The sequence below is a fragment of the Meleagris gallopavo genome, chromosome 1, assembly GCF_000146605.3.
Source record: "Meleagris gallopavo isolate NT-WF06-2002-E0010 breed Aviagen turkey brand Nicholas breeding stock chromosome 1, Turkey_5.1, whole genome shotgun sequence".
Classification (NCBI taxonomy): domain Eukaryota; kingdom Metazoa; phylum Chordata; class Aves; order Galliformes; family Phasianidae; genus Meleagris; species Meleagris gallopavo.
In genome coordinates, this window is record NC_015011.2 from 43035159 (window position 1) to 43054654 (window position 19496).

Here is a 19496-nt window from a genome sequence, read left to right on the forward strand (position 1 = left end):
TAACTTCGTATAATGTATGCTATACGTAAGTTATTTTTACGTTTTTTTTTCCAACTAACATCCTTTTGTCCTTTCTCATAGCAGGTGAAACATCACATTCAAGCTGAGTTCTGAATAAGCCCAACAGAAAAATCTGAACAGAACTTACAGTAAGCACTACTATTACCCGCTCCAGTACTTTTCTTCAGATTTATATGGTTAAATTGTGGAGAGACAACTAGCTTTGTTTTTGAGAACATGTCAATATTCAAGTCACGGAACTAACTAAATCAGGCCACGTGCCTTACAAAAAAGGTATTAATCTTCAATGTCAATGCTGGTGATAAACCTGCTTCAAGTATTTTAAAGCAATTACTTGCTGCTGCTGCCCCTGCAATTTCTCTAGTTCTTTCTTCAGCTCTTCTGAATACCATCTTTCCTCCTAGAAAGTAAAAAAGAAATGGAGAAAAAGAGAACTGTAAATTTGGTTGCTTAAGATAGCAGAATGTTTTGCAATTTGAAACAGAAAACTACATGCAAGTAAAATACATTTCCAACCTTCAGTGAAGCTTGCAAGTCTTGCACTTCTTGTCGGAGCAGTGATACTTCATCTCTGAATAAATATATCCACAGAGTAGAGAAAATGAATATGTAGAAGTTATATTTTGTCAATTACACAGAAATTCTAAGTTATATTAAATAACTGGAAGACAGTAATAGACATATTCTATAAACATAATTTAAATAAACATAGTTATTTTCCATTCTTTGAAAATTGGAAGAAAGTTCACTTTGCATATCACCTGAACAATGCTAAAACATTAACAGTATAAGTAAAGAAATGGATATGTAAAAAGTCTCATGAAAATAAACTTCAGTTCATCAACTTAACCACAAGTCAAATTGCAAAGCTGGGCATTGGTATGTTTAATATTCTATACGCCTTTTTGTGGAAGGGACAGGCCTAATATCCTTCACTTCCCATATCACATAAGAAACATTGCTAAGAGACAGTGTGTGACTTTACTCCTTTTGAAATATGTAGCTACACTTTTTTTTTTTATCCACACAGCAATTCAGTATGCCCCATAATGCACTCAGTGAATGGTCTGAATACTTAAAGCCTTGGGATTTTAAATTCTCAAATTGAGCCACGCAAGAACACAAGATCCGAGGCTAAAATTGTTACTAACTGCACCCTTCTAAAGCTCAGGTCTCCTTAAAGAATTGTGTAACTATACAGGTGAGTTATATCACTCAGATACAGCCACTCCAAATGCAAACACATCCCTTCTTATTGCTGGTACAGCAGCAGCACAGAGGCACACAAAACATGTATGTGTGTGGGTGTCAATACCAACATATTCTCTCTGTTTTATACCATATAGTTTTATAGCTCCTGTGCTGCATTATCCCCTCCTCCACAAATGTTCTTAAAAATTGTCTCATACTTAGGAGAAAAACAAAACAAAGCAACCTATTCCTTAGCTAAACCACAACAGAAAAAAATGAGCCTTCACTTCACATTAATCACAGGGTCATCAGGAATCTAGTGAAACACACGCACTTGAACCAATGAAGAACTCCAACGCTGACCAATTTTAATGGCCAAATGAATGTTGTCATGTTGGAAAGATAATTTTTGCAGATCTTCTGCTATTTACAAATTATTTGTCCTGTGAGAGATAAATAGGAGGTTCCCAAGTAAAACTGTAGTGAGACAGGTATAACTGCTACTCAAAACCCATGTATCGTTTGAGCTTTCTCACCAGTATCAAGTAAATCAGCAAACATTCACACCTTAGATTATAAATGAAATCTTAGGCAGGAGAAACACGGTTAACCATACTGAAGCTAGGGCCGAACACACACCAGATCAGCAGTATTAAAGTATTTATTATGCTCTAGATTGTACATTTTTGAGCTACATAAAAATAACTTGTAATTGAGAGGAAGAAAAAGGGGACGAGATGGGGAAAAGATGAAAGTACTCTACCGTAGTTTTTTCAGTATTCACCAACATCACTGTGCTTGACAGTTGTAAGACAAAACCTAAATTTGACTTACCTGTCCAGCAAAGAATGATTAGGAAAAAAGTGTAATGAATCACTCTAAAAGTGTACATGTTTTCTTTCTCACTGCCACCCAAACCTTCCCTCAATCTCCCTTTCTCTTAGCGCTGTTAAAATTCCATGCTGCTTTCAGCACATCTCCTGAACCTCGCCATCCAGCCAATATCTGCTACATTTTCTTCATGCTTCTCTCTAATCCTCAGTGCTGGTGCCTCCATCCAGGCACTGCATACCCATGGCCCAACTAAACTGCACTGGAGAGAGTTGCGTGATCTATTCTATTGGCACTAGTAACAGTACTTTAATGGTAAGGGGGCTGAGCAGACAAAGTAATTCATCATAACTAGCCCTCCCGACTAAATAAGGAACTTCACAGCCCAATCTTGGTCATATGGATCACATGCAAATTTTACCCCTAGAGCACTAACAGAGTACACCCCTGCTGCAGGTCAGAGCATTACTTTAATGCAGTATTCTGAGTATTGAAAAAACGCATTTACATTGAATGAGAGTTTTCTCAAGCAAGCATGCAACTGAGAAACATTAAAAAAATGTCACACTAGCAGAAAGAAATAGCTCGTGTGTTACACAACAGCTCTGACCAGCCTCCCTGCGCTCCATCCAACTCCCTGACCTTGTCCACTTATTCAATTACAGGAGAGAGAACAAAAGCACTTGTCCTTAAACTGTCAAGAGCAGAAGAAAAAACTAAATTGCACCAGCCGACATCTGGTTGACATTGGGAACTTGCAGGCATAAAAATAAATCTTCCATAAACTATGTACACAACACAGTTATGACCAATAATTCCCCCATGTGGATGCTATTGTTCTACTACGAGTTACCATTTCAAGTTTAAGTTACATTGCTCTGAAAAGGTTTAAAAGACAGAGAAAAAATACTCACTCTTGAGTACATGTGTACATAGGAAACTCAATATAACCCTGGTAGTACGATATTATTTCCTCATACATAAGCCTGAATTTCAATTTCTTTACTTCTCCCCTGGCTATACAATTCCCTTTCTTTCAAACTGTCTTCTACATCTTACAGCTGATCCCTCACAGATCGGGAGAACACAGAATACAAGTGATCATAAAAAAAGCACCATTGGAAGGGAAAAAAAAAAAAAAAAGAGAAAAAAGAAAAATCTACTCCCCTCAAACAGTTACACTGTAACATGCTCAAAATAAAGCAATGGCAATTGTATTGCTTTAAAAAGCAATAGTATTTGCTTTGCTCATTAGTTATATTCAGGCAAAATCCTACAGCATCTGGAAAAGGTCAGCATGCCTAACGAAGGGCCCTCGTCCATCCATACAGACAAGACCTCTGATAATGTTGGCTCAGTCAGCCTAACACAGGGGAAACTGACATCTTCATTCGGGAAACAATCAAAATATGGTACCTTCCACACACTCTTCTCACCAAAGTATAAACCTTTTGTGAGTTAAGTAAATACATTAATTTTATCAATGTAAACACTGCGGTCACTTTTGGGTCATATATCTACCAGTCACAAACATCTAAGTGGTTTACTTCCTGCAGTAGCAGAAGCAGCTCCATTACTAAGTGAACACCAGCAGGGTTATGCAGCGTGTACCTTTGTCTGCTGAACAAGGGCACAGTCAGCTGCTCACTGTGACACTAGTGTGTACAAAACAAAAAGGAGTTTGAGGGAGAGGTGACCAAACAGCAGTGTGGACTGTCATTTACAACTGTCCAAAATGAACACTAATCAGAAAAAGAACCAGCAGGCAGCAGAAGGGAACCTGTGTAAACTTCATCCCTAAGAAAAAGTTCCCCAAACCAACATGAGAGATTACTCTCAACTGCTCTACCAAGAGTAAGTTCATTTCATCAGTTCCTGCTACATGCGGCTGGTCTCAGAAATAAAACAACCTGATGTGTTTCACAGGAACACACTTAACAAAATGCTTTTAACCAAAGAGTTAAAATAAATTAGAGAAGACTTCTGCAAATGAAGATGGAGTTTCTGGAACATAGAAAGCTGATACAGCGACACAGAGACTTTCCAGATTTGCAAATAACTAGATGATAAGGGAATCTACTCACACAAAAACTGATGTTATAATTACACAGTAGGTACCCTAACCATTAAAAGACAAAATCATGTCTCTCCTCTTTCTTTAGGGTTGCCCTTCCCCATGCTCAAAAGAAAAAATTCAGCTCTGTGCTGCAAATAAAAATGAACCAATATTTTTCTGCCACACTTAAAAATCTTCCAGTTTGTTACAATACATTCTCAAACGCATGAGAAAACGCTGATGGAATTAACAATATAAACATAAACAACTGACTTCCATTTACTGCCATATCAATACTAGTCAATATAAGTTTCAATCTGCTTTTTAATTGTAGTTGGAAATGGGATATGAACATTTAAATACTTCACTACATAATTAAGTGTTCAAATTAATACAGCCTTCAGTGTAATTAGAAGCAGCTCAACACTGACACAAAAGCACAAGCACAAATGAATAGCGTTCCACCTTTCTGATGACAGGTGACCTTCCCCTCCACAAGTTGAATCGATGCCAGAATTATGAACTGCTTCATAGTGCTTGAACAGCTCCTCAGCTGATCCATGAGACTTCATACACAAAGGACAGATAAATCCCTATTATAAAGAGAGGAGAGGGAAAAAGAAATTAAAAAAAAAAAGTCATAAGTAAAATCTCATTTTTTCTATCACTATCAAAATAATCTTTGTATATCTAAAAGGCAAGAGATACAATAGCTATTCTTTAAAGATTCATACTAGGAATCACTTGATCTGATAACAGACAGCTGTAGCAGTTAGAAATTTAGAAAATGTCTGTAAAATTCGTATTATTCAGTGTTGCTTTGTTGTTTGTTTGTTTTTTTTTTCCCCAGTAGCATTACATGTGAGCAACAAAGTACTGATTTAGAAAAATGGTAACCTCTAAGGGCTGCATTACAGTTATTGATTTTAGTAAGGGCCAGGAAATTAATGCTTTTTACCTTGCATATAATTAACCAGTAAATGCAATTGACAGAATACTATCTCAAGGATATCATATCTTTACAGCCTAAAGAAGTCACCCTCTTTCAATCCAGAATACTTACTGAAAGCTTACCAGAGCAAAAACTTAGCAGAGCAATACCATCATTCCACCCACTAGCACACAGCCAAGTGAAAACTGTTAATATTATGTACCTCTAAGCATCTGTGGAGTGTACAAACTGCCATTTATGAGAAGTGCCATCCATCTCATTTTATTTAGCATTCTGCTTCTGCGGGCTAGATTTGGTTATGGTTCTTCACTCACTTGGTTATCATGCCTGCTCCCAGCCTAATTATCATTTAAACTATAGACAACACGCACTACAGTGGCAAGACAAAGAAATTTTTGAGTGAGAGTAAACGATTCAGTCTCACATTGAAGGCTCTTTATGATGCCAGACTGTGTAAAGAGAACCTTGTGCTTGGCTGCTTAGACTTAAATAACCAAATATTTGCATGGATTCAGTCCAAGAGAACCGTCTAGTACAAGAATTCAAGCATGGAGACGCTCCAAAGGACCAAACAGAAACTTTCTAACTGTTATTTATTTAATGTTTTTAGAAATTAATAATTAAATACACCTGCTTGTTAAATCCAGCACATACCATGTTGAAGACTAATTTTAGAATAACTGTTAAAAAAGCAGTATACTCCATCGAGAGACAACAGGCATTTACCTTTAACAACCATTTCCTATTTCCAGAACTGGTCTGTATGGTTTCATTTCAGATTAAAACAAGTAACTCATACACAAGCAAACATAACAACATGGGTACAGAAAGACAAATGAACTGCTGAGTTCTCAATAATGTTTATCTGAATGCACTGAAAGTACCAAAGGGAAATTTCAGACAATTCCTGGCAAATAGCAGTGGCAGTGAACGATAGAAACTGTCAAAAAGCAAGGAGTGTATTTTAACTAGCAGCTGAAAGCAGACAGACTCATTTGGCATACTGGAACAGAAGCCCTCTCTGGATGAAATGCTGCCAAACGATTCCCAGCCTGCTGCTTGGTTTCCCCATGACAGGAAGGTCTGCAGCCCACAGAGAAAAGCAGACATCCCTCACTGCACAAGTAAGAGCATCTGGAAAGAACGACTGTAGAAAACTGCTTGGTCCTCTCCTTCCTATTGCCCTTTATTTCTTCCCATTTAAAGAGCAGAGACTTTTTCTATGCTTCTGGATTTTTTTCTTTCTTTTTTCTTTGATGTGTGGTTGGGTTTTATTCTATGGCAAGAGGGGCCCTGGAGTAGAAGAAAGAATAGGTTACATTTGCAATTAGCCCAAGGGGACAGCAATCAATCACCTGTCTCACCATCAGGCAAAGCCAGCCTGAGATGCCCCAGAAAGTCACCGCAGTGGTGGGAAGGACAAAGGGGCAGAGGGGCAAGTTGCCAAGCAAGGCACCAGGCTACCACTGAGACCTGGGGGGTGGAGCTCCTGCTTCGGAGGCAGCTTTGCTGTCATTAGCAAGGGAGGAAGCATAGTAATATCTACTCCTCCTAATAGAAACCAACTTCCTCCCACATGGGCAGGGCACAGAGCGTCACCGGCCCCAGCTCCTGCTCAGCCATGACTAGGCCAGCCTCACTGTGAGGGACCGGCACTGCTGGAGTCAGCGCTGGGTTACAGTTCCCACACACACCCTCGTGCTGACGCAGCATTTGCAACAGGTCTGAATCTCAAGCTCTGTGTAAGATGTTACCCTTCTGCAAAGGGGCATTTCTGTTGCAGAAAGCAACACCCTTACTGCTGCATGTGGAGGTAGGGTGGGTAAGAACACTGGCTCCTATAGCAGCTCTCATGTCTGCATACCTAGGCCTGAATCCTTCTCATAGCATGATAACGCTGCTGAAGTCAGAGCTGATGGCTGAATAATAATCCAGGTCTCCTTACAGTAAGGGGACAGAACCAGCAGGACCTCCTCAGGCCCCATCTGGTAACATACAGAAGCATAGAGTGTCCTGCAGCTATTAGCCCCAGAGAAGAATCATGTTTGAGGTGGTGGGTCTCACTTTTTTTTTTTGTAGTTGCATTTTAAGGAGAAACCTTTTCTCAGCATTGTCTTGAGATGCATTTTGAAAATGTGCAGAAGTATATTGTATTAATTTAAAGATGAACATGTGAAAAGGGGGGAAGGGAAGGAAAAAAAAAAACTGATGGCCCATACTTAAATCTTGCAAGAATTTTTGTTTCAAGGAATAACATCAAGTGCAAGATGCATGGTCCTCTATCAAGATAACACTCTGGATAATGAGGAGATGGCAGAGATATTACCATGAGATGTAATGCTCTCACAAACAGGGGGAAGAGGGCAGGGAGGTCTCCATTCCAGTAAGTCTACACTTCGCTTCCTTAACTAAAAGGCTCTTGGAGAACAAGCAAGCACTGCTCTTGTATTCAAAGAAGAAAGCTACCATACATAACATGCACAATTACACCTTTCAAAGGGCTGTATTTGCCAAGAGACATTTGGTAAATTTCATTTAAAAACGCATTTACAAGTAACTCTGCATAAAGCACAACAAACCACAGAGAAGTGAAAGGCATTTAATATCTTTGCTTTTATGAAATGAAGATTATCACCTATGACCCCTGCAGCGCTGCACTCTAACTTGTAATTTCCCAGCGGATGTTTCTAATTGAGCAAAATCTTCTGCTTTATTTAAAGAGAAAAGAGCACCCAAAAAGTTGAAGGATGGTTTTTGTTTTTATATACAGAGCTCTTCCATCAGGAAATGGCAATTAAAGAAAAAAACAACAACCACACGCATGAGTTCTTATTGTGAAAGTGTTTTTAAGATCACCACCAACCTTCCAAAGCAAGACAGAGCAAGATAAGCCCAAACCAAAATACCATACATGTACACAAACAGTCCACCAGGAATCAGCATGCAACTTACAGATCACAGTAGTGTTTGACCCACTGGTCAAGGTACTCCAATGAGAATGAGACAGGAATTGCAAGCCCCAATTTTCCACTTCAGCACCCAGCACCTCCACACTGCCCTCTGTGGAAGAGGTCTTTCTCAGTGCAGACATCAAAACAGATGAGTTTCAGTCAGAGCAGAACAGATATTGCTAGTAGAAGCTGCATAGGAAGGTATCTTGCCTCAGTTTGAGTTAGAATGACAAATTCTGCCAATTAACTTGGACTTCATGGAAGTACCAGAGGCTTTTCTATTTCCTTTTGTCAAGACTTACGAGTAAGCCTGTATAGGGGGAAAAAATGGCTACAAACATTCTTCTAATACTTCAGATTTACTTTCAGACCTGATAAAGTTAGTTTCTCAATGCTTCCTCTCCTAAAAGGCATATGAGGTAAAGGATTCCTTTCGGGTAACATTAATATTCTTACAAATCATTAATACAGCACCTTTTGGGAAGCAAGCCAGGATATTAAAAGCAATACTGGAAGAAAACTCTCGAATAAGAGCTACCACATTTCTTTTTACTGGACCAATATAATTTACAGGGCTGTTAACTATTCAAAGAACCTTGGCCTCCCACCCAGAAACACTCCCCAGAAAGAGCTGGGGCAAGGGCTCAGCACACTATGTGCTACCAGAATGACTACAGCCTGCCAGTGTCCTCTTAATCCTCAGTCATTTCAGTAGTGTATAGAAAGACTATACAAATAGAGAAATTCACATATAGGACTGAATAGGTTCTGCTTCTCTGGTTTCTCCTACTATTACTCTGTAGGATTGATGAAGGAAGGCAACAAAAATATAAAGAAAACTTCAGCTTTATCAGAATATTACCTTTCTTTTAAATGTTTTTCCTCATCATTCTGCATAAAGCTGATGTGAACATCAAGTTGTACGTTGTGACAATACCTTCACAGCAGAAATAATTTCCCCACTCACTAGCAAAGAAAATTAAAGATTTCAAATCATTTCATATATTTCCTCAACAAGCTGAAGGCTTCAGCATGCAGCCTGAATTGTTTTATTTTTAAATCCCCATGTAGGTGTCTAACTTTCCAATCGCTGTCAGTGGAGAACTATTTGATACAGTTAATGGAGCAAGCAACTCAGCAGCTGACCTAACAAATGTATACAGTAAGTAGGGTCAGCAAGTGAGCTCCCCATCAGACTCCATTGCTGAGAACTGGAGCTTGAAGCATCTGTATACACATGCCTTAAATCTAAATCTAAGCACTTCTCAACTGTTCTATTTTCCAGAGCTTTACTGAAATAGTCTTTGTAAAGCTAATATGAAATCTTGTCTTACGTAATTAATGAGTGAAACGCAGATTACTTTAGGCTTCTTTTTCACAAATTAAAACTGGAGTTAGCTAGTAAAAAGAGGCCACCTCTTCTTTAGAGACAGCCCCATGGGCAAAACAGCTTATACAGATTTGCTTATAGAGTTGGAGTACAAGAGAAGGAACCCTAGGCAAGTTTGGAAGTCACAGACATAACTACCCAGCTTCCTTAGCGTTTTGTTTAAAAATGGAATGACTGCCTATTCTGTTCTCCAACCCCATTTTAATACTGAATAGAATTGAACAAATGGTTGCTCTAAATTACTGCTGATCTACAGTTGTCTGTGGTACAGAGCCATATAACAAGAAGAGCTCGCATGGAGCTTGTTTGCTAATGCAAGCAGAACTTCAGCAACATCTTGCATTTTTATCCCAGCAATTACATCGTGAGTCAAGCTTGAAGAACCAAGGAACTTTGCTATTTTCCACTGAGAAGTCAATTTTGTTCCATAAACACTCTTCTCAGAAAATACTTAAGTACTGCGTTGAGCAAAAAAATAAGCAACAAAAAATGAACCACTGCATAATAGCTACTTTTACCATACAGAAAGGGTGAGAAAATAGTCTACTATATACATACCATGGGACAGCAATGTCTAATCTAGTATTGTCATTTATATGACCAGGCTCTTAGTTTACATACACTTGAGTTTCTTGGCTTCACCTTTGACCTTTCAGAAATACTGTGCCAGTACTCGAGTTTACAATCTGCTTACAGTGAATCACACGAACAAAAAATGATAGCTAACATTCAAGTCCAAAGTTGTAATATTTCCAGTCATGAGCTATGTTTGAAAGTGTCTCAGAATTCAAAGAAACATTTATAACCTTTCTACAAGTATATTGTTCAAAGCATCAGCTTGCTGTAACAACACTGAGCACATTTAGAACAGAAAGTTCAAGAGCACATTCATAATCATCCTCCTGGAGCTGATTTTAGTTTTTAAGTGTGACAATTGTTTGGAAAGATTCTAAATTCATTGTTAGTGTTTTTCCACCAAAGCTGAACCTTCACAACCTTTCCAGATACATGGCATCACCAGCATTCATATAATAACTTGAAACTACAACTCAGATATCCTTCAGTTACAGGGCGATTCAGAAGCTGAAACATTTCATTGGACAGATTAGGGAAGTCTACATAGCTGGGGCCAGAGAACAAAAACAGTCTGGCATCTCAGAGCTGAGATGTCATGTCATCTCTAGGTTTTGTTTCCTAAACACGCGTTGAAGCAATTAATTAAATCCTCAGGAAGTTCTCAGAAGCAAATTCAATTGCCTTCCTCGAGAGCAAGGGCAAGACCGCACCTGTAATCTATTTCAGAGGTCTTACATATTGATTGAGTATATATCTATGGGATACTTCAAGTGAAAGAATAAATAAGGTCACTTGCTTTACATATTCATTAAAGGAGAATACTGTTGACAGATCTTTTTTCCATGCTTCTACCAGGAAAAAAACCACTCTAATCTAAGTTTACATTCACAATAAGATGTCAGCAGCTTCCTGAGATGACATCTCTATTTAATTTAATTATTAAAAAAGTATCTTAGAATGTCACATTTCTGATATGTAAGACCCACGGTCCATGTCAACTTTATAGTAAGTATTTAACTTTCTGATCAAAAAGAAAAGGGGTACCTTGCTACAGTTTATTTTGTAACATATTGCAGACAACGTCTTTCCAGGAAAGAAGCTGGATTCTTCTTGACAAGAATAGAGCCAACATAATTTCTAGTTTGGTTCTCTTCTGTTTCTATCACTATTGATGAGTAAGACTACAGTTCTGTCACAACCTACAAGACTACAATTTTGTCATGAATTAGAAATTTTAATTCAGTGGATTCCCTGCTTCTTAAAAGAAAGTGGCAGCACACAGCCAAGTCAAATCGGATCAATATCTCTGATTCTTCATTCTCTTAGTATTGTTCAGACACTGCAGAAAATTAATGTACCAGTGTAGCTCAGCCAATGATTTTTGTGCTGGTGCAAAGCAGGCAAGTAGCACCAAGGTGTAAATTGTAATCTCATTGAAGAAGCAACTGAAAGAGCAGTCAAAAAGGATACATAAAATACTATATAGGCATTAAAGCTTTGTGTGGGCAGGGAGCAGGGGGGTGTGGGGGAACAGTCTGCAACATTCCAAGGGCATTCATAAAAAAGGTATAATCAATTGAGATAAGAGAAAAATACATGGGGGGGGAGGGAAATCAAGAAAAACAAAGTATTTTCAAACAAAACCAGAAAACATTTCTGCATATGTAGTATTCCACAGTACACTCTAGGCAAACATGCTATAAAAAGCCTATTCAGAAAACAACTTCATATTTTGTTTGTATTAGCCAAGAAATGTGTACTTACTAAGCATCTGTGAAGTCACAAAAATAACCCAAGTGAACTATTAAATACTGCCTTAGGTTTAGCCACACTGCAGCTAAAACAATAGACATTAATAGCCACTACATTCTGAACACTGCGGGAGTACCACACAGTGGCTTTCTGAATGCCTCTGGTGAAACCAGGAAGTGTGAAATTATGCCTCTCTGACTTACTGTTTAATCATCATCAATGTCCAAAAGAGACAGCAAAGAAATGGGGGAAACAGTTTAGAAATGCATAATTCCTTTTATGGAAAGAAAAAAAAAAAAAACAAAACAGAACAAACCACACAGCTTTTGTTAGTGACAGCCCTATATATAAAAGTCATATATATAAAAAAAAAAGTTATATAATATGTATAAAAGGGGAACAATGTTCTATCTGGGAACTTGGTTATACATTCAACTTCCATAAGGAATTTGTTCAGTCAAGTTGGCTATACATTAACAAAGACAATTGCCAACATTATGGTGCCTGTTCTTACAGCTAAGTATGCCTGCAACTTTTAAGGTAAAGTTCCTTCAGTGCATGAGGAGTGGGGAAAAATACTTCACTGTTTTTGTAACCACTTATCATATCATGCAATCCCTAGTTTGAAAAAGAAGGACTGCAAGGAGAATCATTTAAGAGAAAGACCACACATAAATCTACAGGCAAGTAGTGTCTGCTTTCCTGCAGCAGGCTATTAGACAACTCAGAAGTTTTGGAAAGGAACACCTTGCCTGAAGAATGGCACCATCCTTCCCTGCAAAGACTACAGAGGGAGGGAAAGGCAAGAACACTTATCACAAGGTGATAAGTGACCTAAGTTACTTCAGCTTTAATCAGCAGGGAGCACCTATCAGCAAAAGAGAGGTTAGGGGTCAGGGAAGAAAGCAACAGGCAAACTTCAAAGCAAGGTAGCAGTGCTTTTGTCAATGAAGAGACATTTTTTTGGGTCACACAACATGGGACTAAACATTGACCTTGCAGTGCTTCCTTTCTCCACACTTCAGGACAATGCACTGGCAAAAAAAAAAAAAAACTGAACTCCGGAGTTTCTTCAGCACTGTTTCCAAGCAAATTGTATTTGAGCTTTTCACAGTAGCATCAGCAAAAGTCACAGAAACCCACATCAGTTTAAGTAAGCAGAAGTCAGGAATATTTCGTACTTCTGCTGCAAAAGATGACACTAATAGCAGATGGCACTGATAGCCGATTATGCTCTTCTTATAGTGCTGCCTCAGGAATAACAAAGACACAGTGAAGGGTGACAGGCACTGCTGTTTCAGAATCAAGATGTGCTTGTTGTAACTACAAACTATCATTTCCATCAACAAATACAAACTACCAGCTTCTCAGTAGTCAAATATTTAAAATTTTACATACTAGCACTGATAATGATTAGCAGATGCCCAACTTTTTCAGAGCTTCCATGAACTCTAAAGTAATAGATAAAGCCTTTTTCTCACCTCTTTTCTGAATTACTGAGCCAAAAAGCTTCAGATGTTTCAGTTAGAATCAAATGAATTTATATTTCATATACCACACTCAAAATAGAAGTTCTATCACATTAAAAAGTTGTAATGTGCTACCATCAAGTAGAAGTAACTGATGATTGAAAATCAAAGTGGTCAAGAAGCTCCTTTCAACTCCACAAAATTGTATTAAAAATAACCCCGGTTATATGAAACAGTGATTCCTTCAGGTAACCAAACCATCTCTAATGGCTCACATCACAGTATCTATTGATACCAGTGCATCAAGAATGCCCCAGTCTGTCGCCATAAGTTTTAGTTTATTCACATAAGGCACTTGCATAGTGACCAGAAAATCAAAAGCATAAAGGCAATGCAACTATAAACGCAGCTCTATAGAAACTCCTTGCTTCAACAGGAGGCAGTGATGAGTTAATCATAGAATCATAAAAGTTGGAAAAGACCTCTAAGATCACCAAGCCCAACTGTCAACCCAACACCACTACACTGCTCAGTACCACATCCACACAGTTCTTGACCACCTCCAGTGACAGTGACCTCACCACTTCCCTGGGCAGCCTGTGCCAGTGTAGAACCACTCTTTCTGAGAAGAAATTCTTTCTGATACTCAAGTCGAACCTCCCCTGGCGTAAGTTGAGGCCATTACCCTTCATTCTATCACTGTTAACTCAGGAGAAGAGACCAACCCTCACTTCACTAAAACCTCCTTTCAGGTCATTTCAGAGGGCAATAATTTCTCCCGACCTTCCTAAAAACTGAACAATCCCAGTTCCCTCAGCCGCTCCCCATCAGACTTGTGCTCCAGACCCCACGCAGCTGTGCTGCCCTTCTCTGCACACACTCCAGGGCCTCCAAGTCTTTCTTGTAGTGAGGAATCCAAAACTGAACACAGTGCTCAAGGTGCAGACTTACCAGCGCAGAGTACAGATCAGCTCCCTGCTCCTGCTGACTGCACTATTTCTGATACAAGCCACCATGCCATTGGCCTTCTTGGCCACCTAGGCACACTGCTGGCTCAAGTTCAGCTGTCTGTTGACCAGCACCTTTAGATCTTTCTCCTCTGTCATACAGCTACAAATAAACAGATTCCAAAACTCAGAAGTAACACTGGCAGAAAGAATGTAAAACAGTTTTATCTCCACTCAAGATCAGTTAATGCATGGGAAGCTACCTGCTTCTAAGAGTCAAATCTGAAGGTTCATGGAGAGAGAGAAAAAAAAAAAAACAAGAAAACCAATCAGATAGCTGAAGGCTGTTATTTCACATTCTACATTCCACAGCTGTAAGAATTTAGAAGTGCAGTACTAGTACTTAAAGCCTACTAACTGAAACAGCCTTCGTATTTTGTCAAGGATATAAAACATTTTCGATAAAATGTTGTACATTTTTCTTCCTTTTTTGTGCGTGTGTGTTTTTTCCCCTAACCTATAAAGCTCTAAAACATTCAAGGGAAAAAAGGTTTTAAATTATATTTGAAATTTTTATCTTCAGCTCCATCCTTACACAATATATCAGTCTCCCTCTAGAAATCTGCTTTAAATGTTAGCTAACAATATCTTAAACCAGATCTAATACTGTATTTATCAGAAATCTGTCTGAAGTAGAATATATCAAATAATGTAAACTCAGCCTACAAGAAAAACGAGTAAAAGCTGTTCAATAGGAATAATGAGTGAATGTAAGTCTCTTAATATTGGGAATATTTCACATGAGACATAACTGCAAACTGGAGAGATATACATAAATGCATTCTTCTGCTGAATGTTTTTCAATCTTGCAAAGAAATCAACTATTTTTTTAAAGAGGAATCAAAATAAACACACTTTTAAAAAGTTGATATCCAAGCCACAAGAAAACAGGTATGTTCATTTAAAACAATCCATCACCAAAGCTATTGAAACAAAATAAACAAGACCCACAGTAACAGCTGGAATGTCACGAAGCTCCTGTCTTCCTTCTGTCCCCATGTGTTCATTCTGGTAATGTTCAGACAGATCAGTAGGAGTTACACACACTTTCATACAGAGTGGACAGATGAAGCCCTGTGAAACGTATATTTGTCTTTAAGAAACTAACAAAAACAAAAAGTTTTTGGAATCAAACAGCGTTCAAATTCTTATGCAGGAAGTTCTTACAATCACTAAAGCAAAGTCTGCAGCTATTTCCTTTTGGACATTTAATTTTTGCAAACCACGTCTCAATATCATGAAGACGACAAAAAGGAATAGTTAAGAATGTGAAAATAAATCTAAACCACATGTTAAAAGCTAGTACCATATTGCATACTATTAAGTCTTTTCCAGACACCCTTGGGACCCCCTTCGTGTGACAGAGGAATGTGCTGCACAGCAAGTCATGAATGGACCATTATAAGGCATCGCATCAGATCCACCAGGCCATTTCTCACAGGCGTTTTCAGATCCAGGACAGAAAGAGACCAAAATCATCACAGAGACTGCAGAAATACTTCCGTAAATTGGTAAGCAAATTTACAGTAGAATGAGAGGCACAGGCGCGAGTGCAACTGCACACTCAGTTGGCATTCTCACCTAGGGAAACAGAAACACCATTTTGGCAGAATTGTAGAAAAAAAGAGAAAAAAAAAAAGAGGGAGGAGATGGGAGAGGTGGATTAAACATGCTCACCAGGGATTTACCAAGGCCAAAAGTTAAATGAGTTTCTAAAGAACAGCAGCTTTAGACATGCTCAACCCCCGGAAAAAGCAGATGTAGCACAGCTGTGGGTGCCTATCCATGCTGTGGCTGCAGGACACCTGCACCTGCACCTGCAAAATGGGCTCTTGAGACAGACCTGTCCCACCAATGCAGCCACGTGACACTATAGCAGAAGTGTAATTCACAGGTGGACACCCTGCAAACATGGAATATTTAGTGACCCTATACTGCACATGGAGTTGCATTGGAATCTAAGATATAAAGGAAGGACACAGGCCTGAACTTTTCCTTCTGTCAGGCCGCACAGTGAATAAAAGATACATCTAGAGTTAACTTCAGGCCCATGTGTGATCCGTAGTGCTGACATGGCCCCAGGAGGAACTAAAACAGGCCCATCTCTCTTGCTGAGCAACAAACAGTTTTAATTTAATCAGCCTCCCTCATTCCTTTTGTTTTATACTGCAATTTTCAAAGCTCAGGATTGATTTCAACCTAGTTTGAAGGAGGCAAGAAACATGAGAATCTACTCAGATTTAGTAATTATTCATTTGAATCTTACAGCAATAGAAATTAGAAAATCTAGCTATGAACTGGAATGAAAACAAGTCAATTAGATTTTTTTTGCTTTATACAATACTGGCGAACCAGGTGGGATTGTAACTATATAAAGGAGAGCAAACATTCTGTAAAGCCTGACAACAGTGGTTTGATTTGAGAGTTCCCAGAAAGCAAACACCTCAGGCCAGCTGCAAAGGAAAAGCACAACCAAGAGAAAGGCTCAAGCTGCGCACAGTGATGCATGGATCTCAGACAGCAACAAACCATCACCAGCTTCAGAACTTAGATTTGATCAGATTTTGAAGTCACATGCAACACCCTACCTGTAAGCGATGTAGCTGATGGTGGAATTACTGACAACTAAAGATACTTTTATGTTATATATGTTATACAGCATCATCCAGAAGTGACAAAGCCAGTGATCTGGCCTGAGTTTCAGCAGGGCAGCAAGAACTAAGGGTGCAGTAGTGCAGGCACGCCAGCACTTTCCAAGTATGGCTTATGTCAACAAACAACATTACATTAGTATCGAGGCACCTCATGACACCCACCAGCAATATTACAATCATGATAACAGAATTGTTCCATTTTAGCCAAACTTCAGAAAGAAGCAATCATCTCATTGCTTATTTCTATGCTGCAGTTCACTGAAATAGTGATGAGATTTTAGACACACTTTAGGAATATTTATTCACGTCAGGGACAGTGTAAACATGCATACAAAACTCACAGATGCATGACATGTATAACATACAGCAATAAATTGAGCTATGTCTGATCATACTGATTGTGACATGGCTTTGAGAACTAAGACAAGCAGATGCACAGATGGAAGGCAATTAGAATTTTGAACAGCACACGGAGAAGTTCTCTTATCGCTTATCATAACAGACATACGAGCTTTTGACTCATCATACACTTCATTCAGTATAAGAAAGGGCATTCTGCTCCCTTTACTGCTGTAATAGGAGTAATTAACCTTGCACTGCATTTGTATGCTAAGCTTGAAACATTCGCAAGCTCAGTAATCAGGCTATATTAGCACAAAATAGCTTCAACAGCCAGTGAAGTCAGCGTGCATTTTGAAAAGTTAATATTTGACAACACTGTAAATCCAAAGACGTTGTAAAATAGGATAGAAGCAAGAATAAGACCTTATTCTGCTGGCTAAGCATGGAGTAAAGCACTTTAGGAAAATTGATAGGACTTACAAATGGCAGCTCTATGTACACAGACCAAACAAAACCCAACACATTTGATATTTCACGTGGAGAAGGAGGTTCCCAAAAATACATTATATCCAGCACATGCAAGGTGAAAAGGAAGTACGGGTGAGTTTTCAAAATTCATTAAACATTTATAAATGAGGATTGTTAAGCTTGTATCCTATTGCTTTTCATTTTAATCATTCATGTCTATGATCACAGGAAAGATTGCTTGTCATCATTTAGATAAACAAACAAAAGTCATATAAATACGTCTACTCCCACTTTTTTATTTAAATTAGGACCTATTTTTAGACAATGTCACTTTTGAGTATTTACATAGAACAGCTGCTATTTAGGAGCAGCAGCCAAAGGAACACCCAACAGCTTTGTGGGTCAGAGACAAGCAGACACAAGCTTCACAACGCCAGCCCCACAAATCAGTGCACAGTACCTCAGAGGAGCCCTCATTGTTCACATCCACGGCATTTCCTGGAGCAGCAGATGAATCGGAATCCGAGCTCTGAGACCCAGCTCTGCCCGGAGTCTGAAAGAGAAAGGGAGGGGCAAAATGAATGTCTGCAGCCTGTATTTAATAGAGCATGGTATGTAACCTTTACAAAGGCCTCTCTGCAAAAACACAGATCTTCCTTCCGTGAGTGTAACGAAATGAACGAGCTCACGAACTAATTAGCTAATTTTCAGTGCAACACTTAACCAAAGCCTCTATTCAAGACTCTCAAAGCACTCCAGGTATCAAACAACAAGCAGACAGCAAATGCAAAGGCCAGGATTTTAAATAGATTCCTCTTATGAACACTCAACACAAAACAAAGATTTAAACTCAAGTCTGCCCTTATATCACTCACCCTACTGTTAAGTTAGCTCCCTCCATCCAAGAGGAAAACATCACAAGTTACAATCTGAACATTTTTAGCAGCAGTGGCTGCTTTTTCTCATCTCCAGAACTCCACTGCCTGACCAACACCAGAAAAGTTACCATTCTCAAAGCAAACACCAGCAAATAAATTATCTCAGTACTGATGTGCAATCCTAGATTCTACAAAGAATAAAAGTTCATTATCTAATTCCATGAGGACAACTGAAAGTGGGATGAAGTAACACCATTTCAGTCCAGCCAGAAATATTCATAGCATCGTACAGGGATTTCTGATCTAATACAGGAGGATTAAAGATTCAGAAATTTAAATATATAGATGGAAATTTACAGAGAGGGGGCAGAAGGAAACAGTTTTAATTTTTAAATCTTGGTACTTCCAAAAGTTTGCTTTACAATTTTCTTTAACATATCCTTTGTTTTCAGACCAATCAGTCTGATTGATAACATACCTACAACATGCAAGCTTCTCCATATTTTGAAAATGAAATACTCTTCCCTGCCGTGTTTGGTATAGAGTGCTCTATTTCAAACTCTTGTATAGATTGTACAGTCTTGTAATCAAATTTTAAAAAAAAAGTGTAATTAAAAGGTCAAATTTATTGATTAAGGACTGATGCCCAACCAGATGCTGATTTTAGAACAGAGCCACAGATGAACCAAGGGGAAGCAAGTGTGTCAGAAGTAAGCTATCAGGAGCTGGTGACAGCAAATGTAAGAGGGGAACGTCTCTCCCCGTTTCAGTCTTTTCTGGGTCATCAGCAGGAGGCCAGGCTGCATTTGTGTGCACATTGTTTTGTGTGAGAACAAAGAGTCCAAAGGTGATAGGTGGACTGCTGGACTGGATGATCTTACAGGTCTTTTCCAACCTTGGTGATTCTACAGTGTATATACACATCTACATAAGGGAACGTGAAATAAGGTGTTAAAAG

The 19496-nt window shown here is 38.8% G+C and overlaps 1 protein-coding gene across 1 annotated transcript in view; it reads right to left on the reverse strand.

Moving 5' to 3' along the window:
* EEA1 (early endosome antigen 1) overlaps positions 1 to 18252 on the reverse strand; it is a 65050-nt gene extending 46798 nt beyond the window's left edge. The window contains exons 1-4 of the mRNA XM_031553882.1: positions 18121 to 18252; positions 4565 to 4692; positions 538 to 592; positions 356 to 421 (exon numbers count right to left, since the gene is read on the reverse strand). Of these exons, the coding sequence (XP_031409742.1) occupies positions 356 to 421; positions 538 to 592; positions 4565 to 4671 (228 nt within the window). The 5' untranslated portion in view covers positions 4672 to 4692; positions 18121 to 18252. The remainder of the gene's footprint in view (positions 1 to 355; positions 422 to 537; positions 593 to 4564; positions 4693 to 18120) is intronic.
* Between the last annotated feature and the right edge of the window lie 1244 nt (positions 18253 to 19496).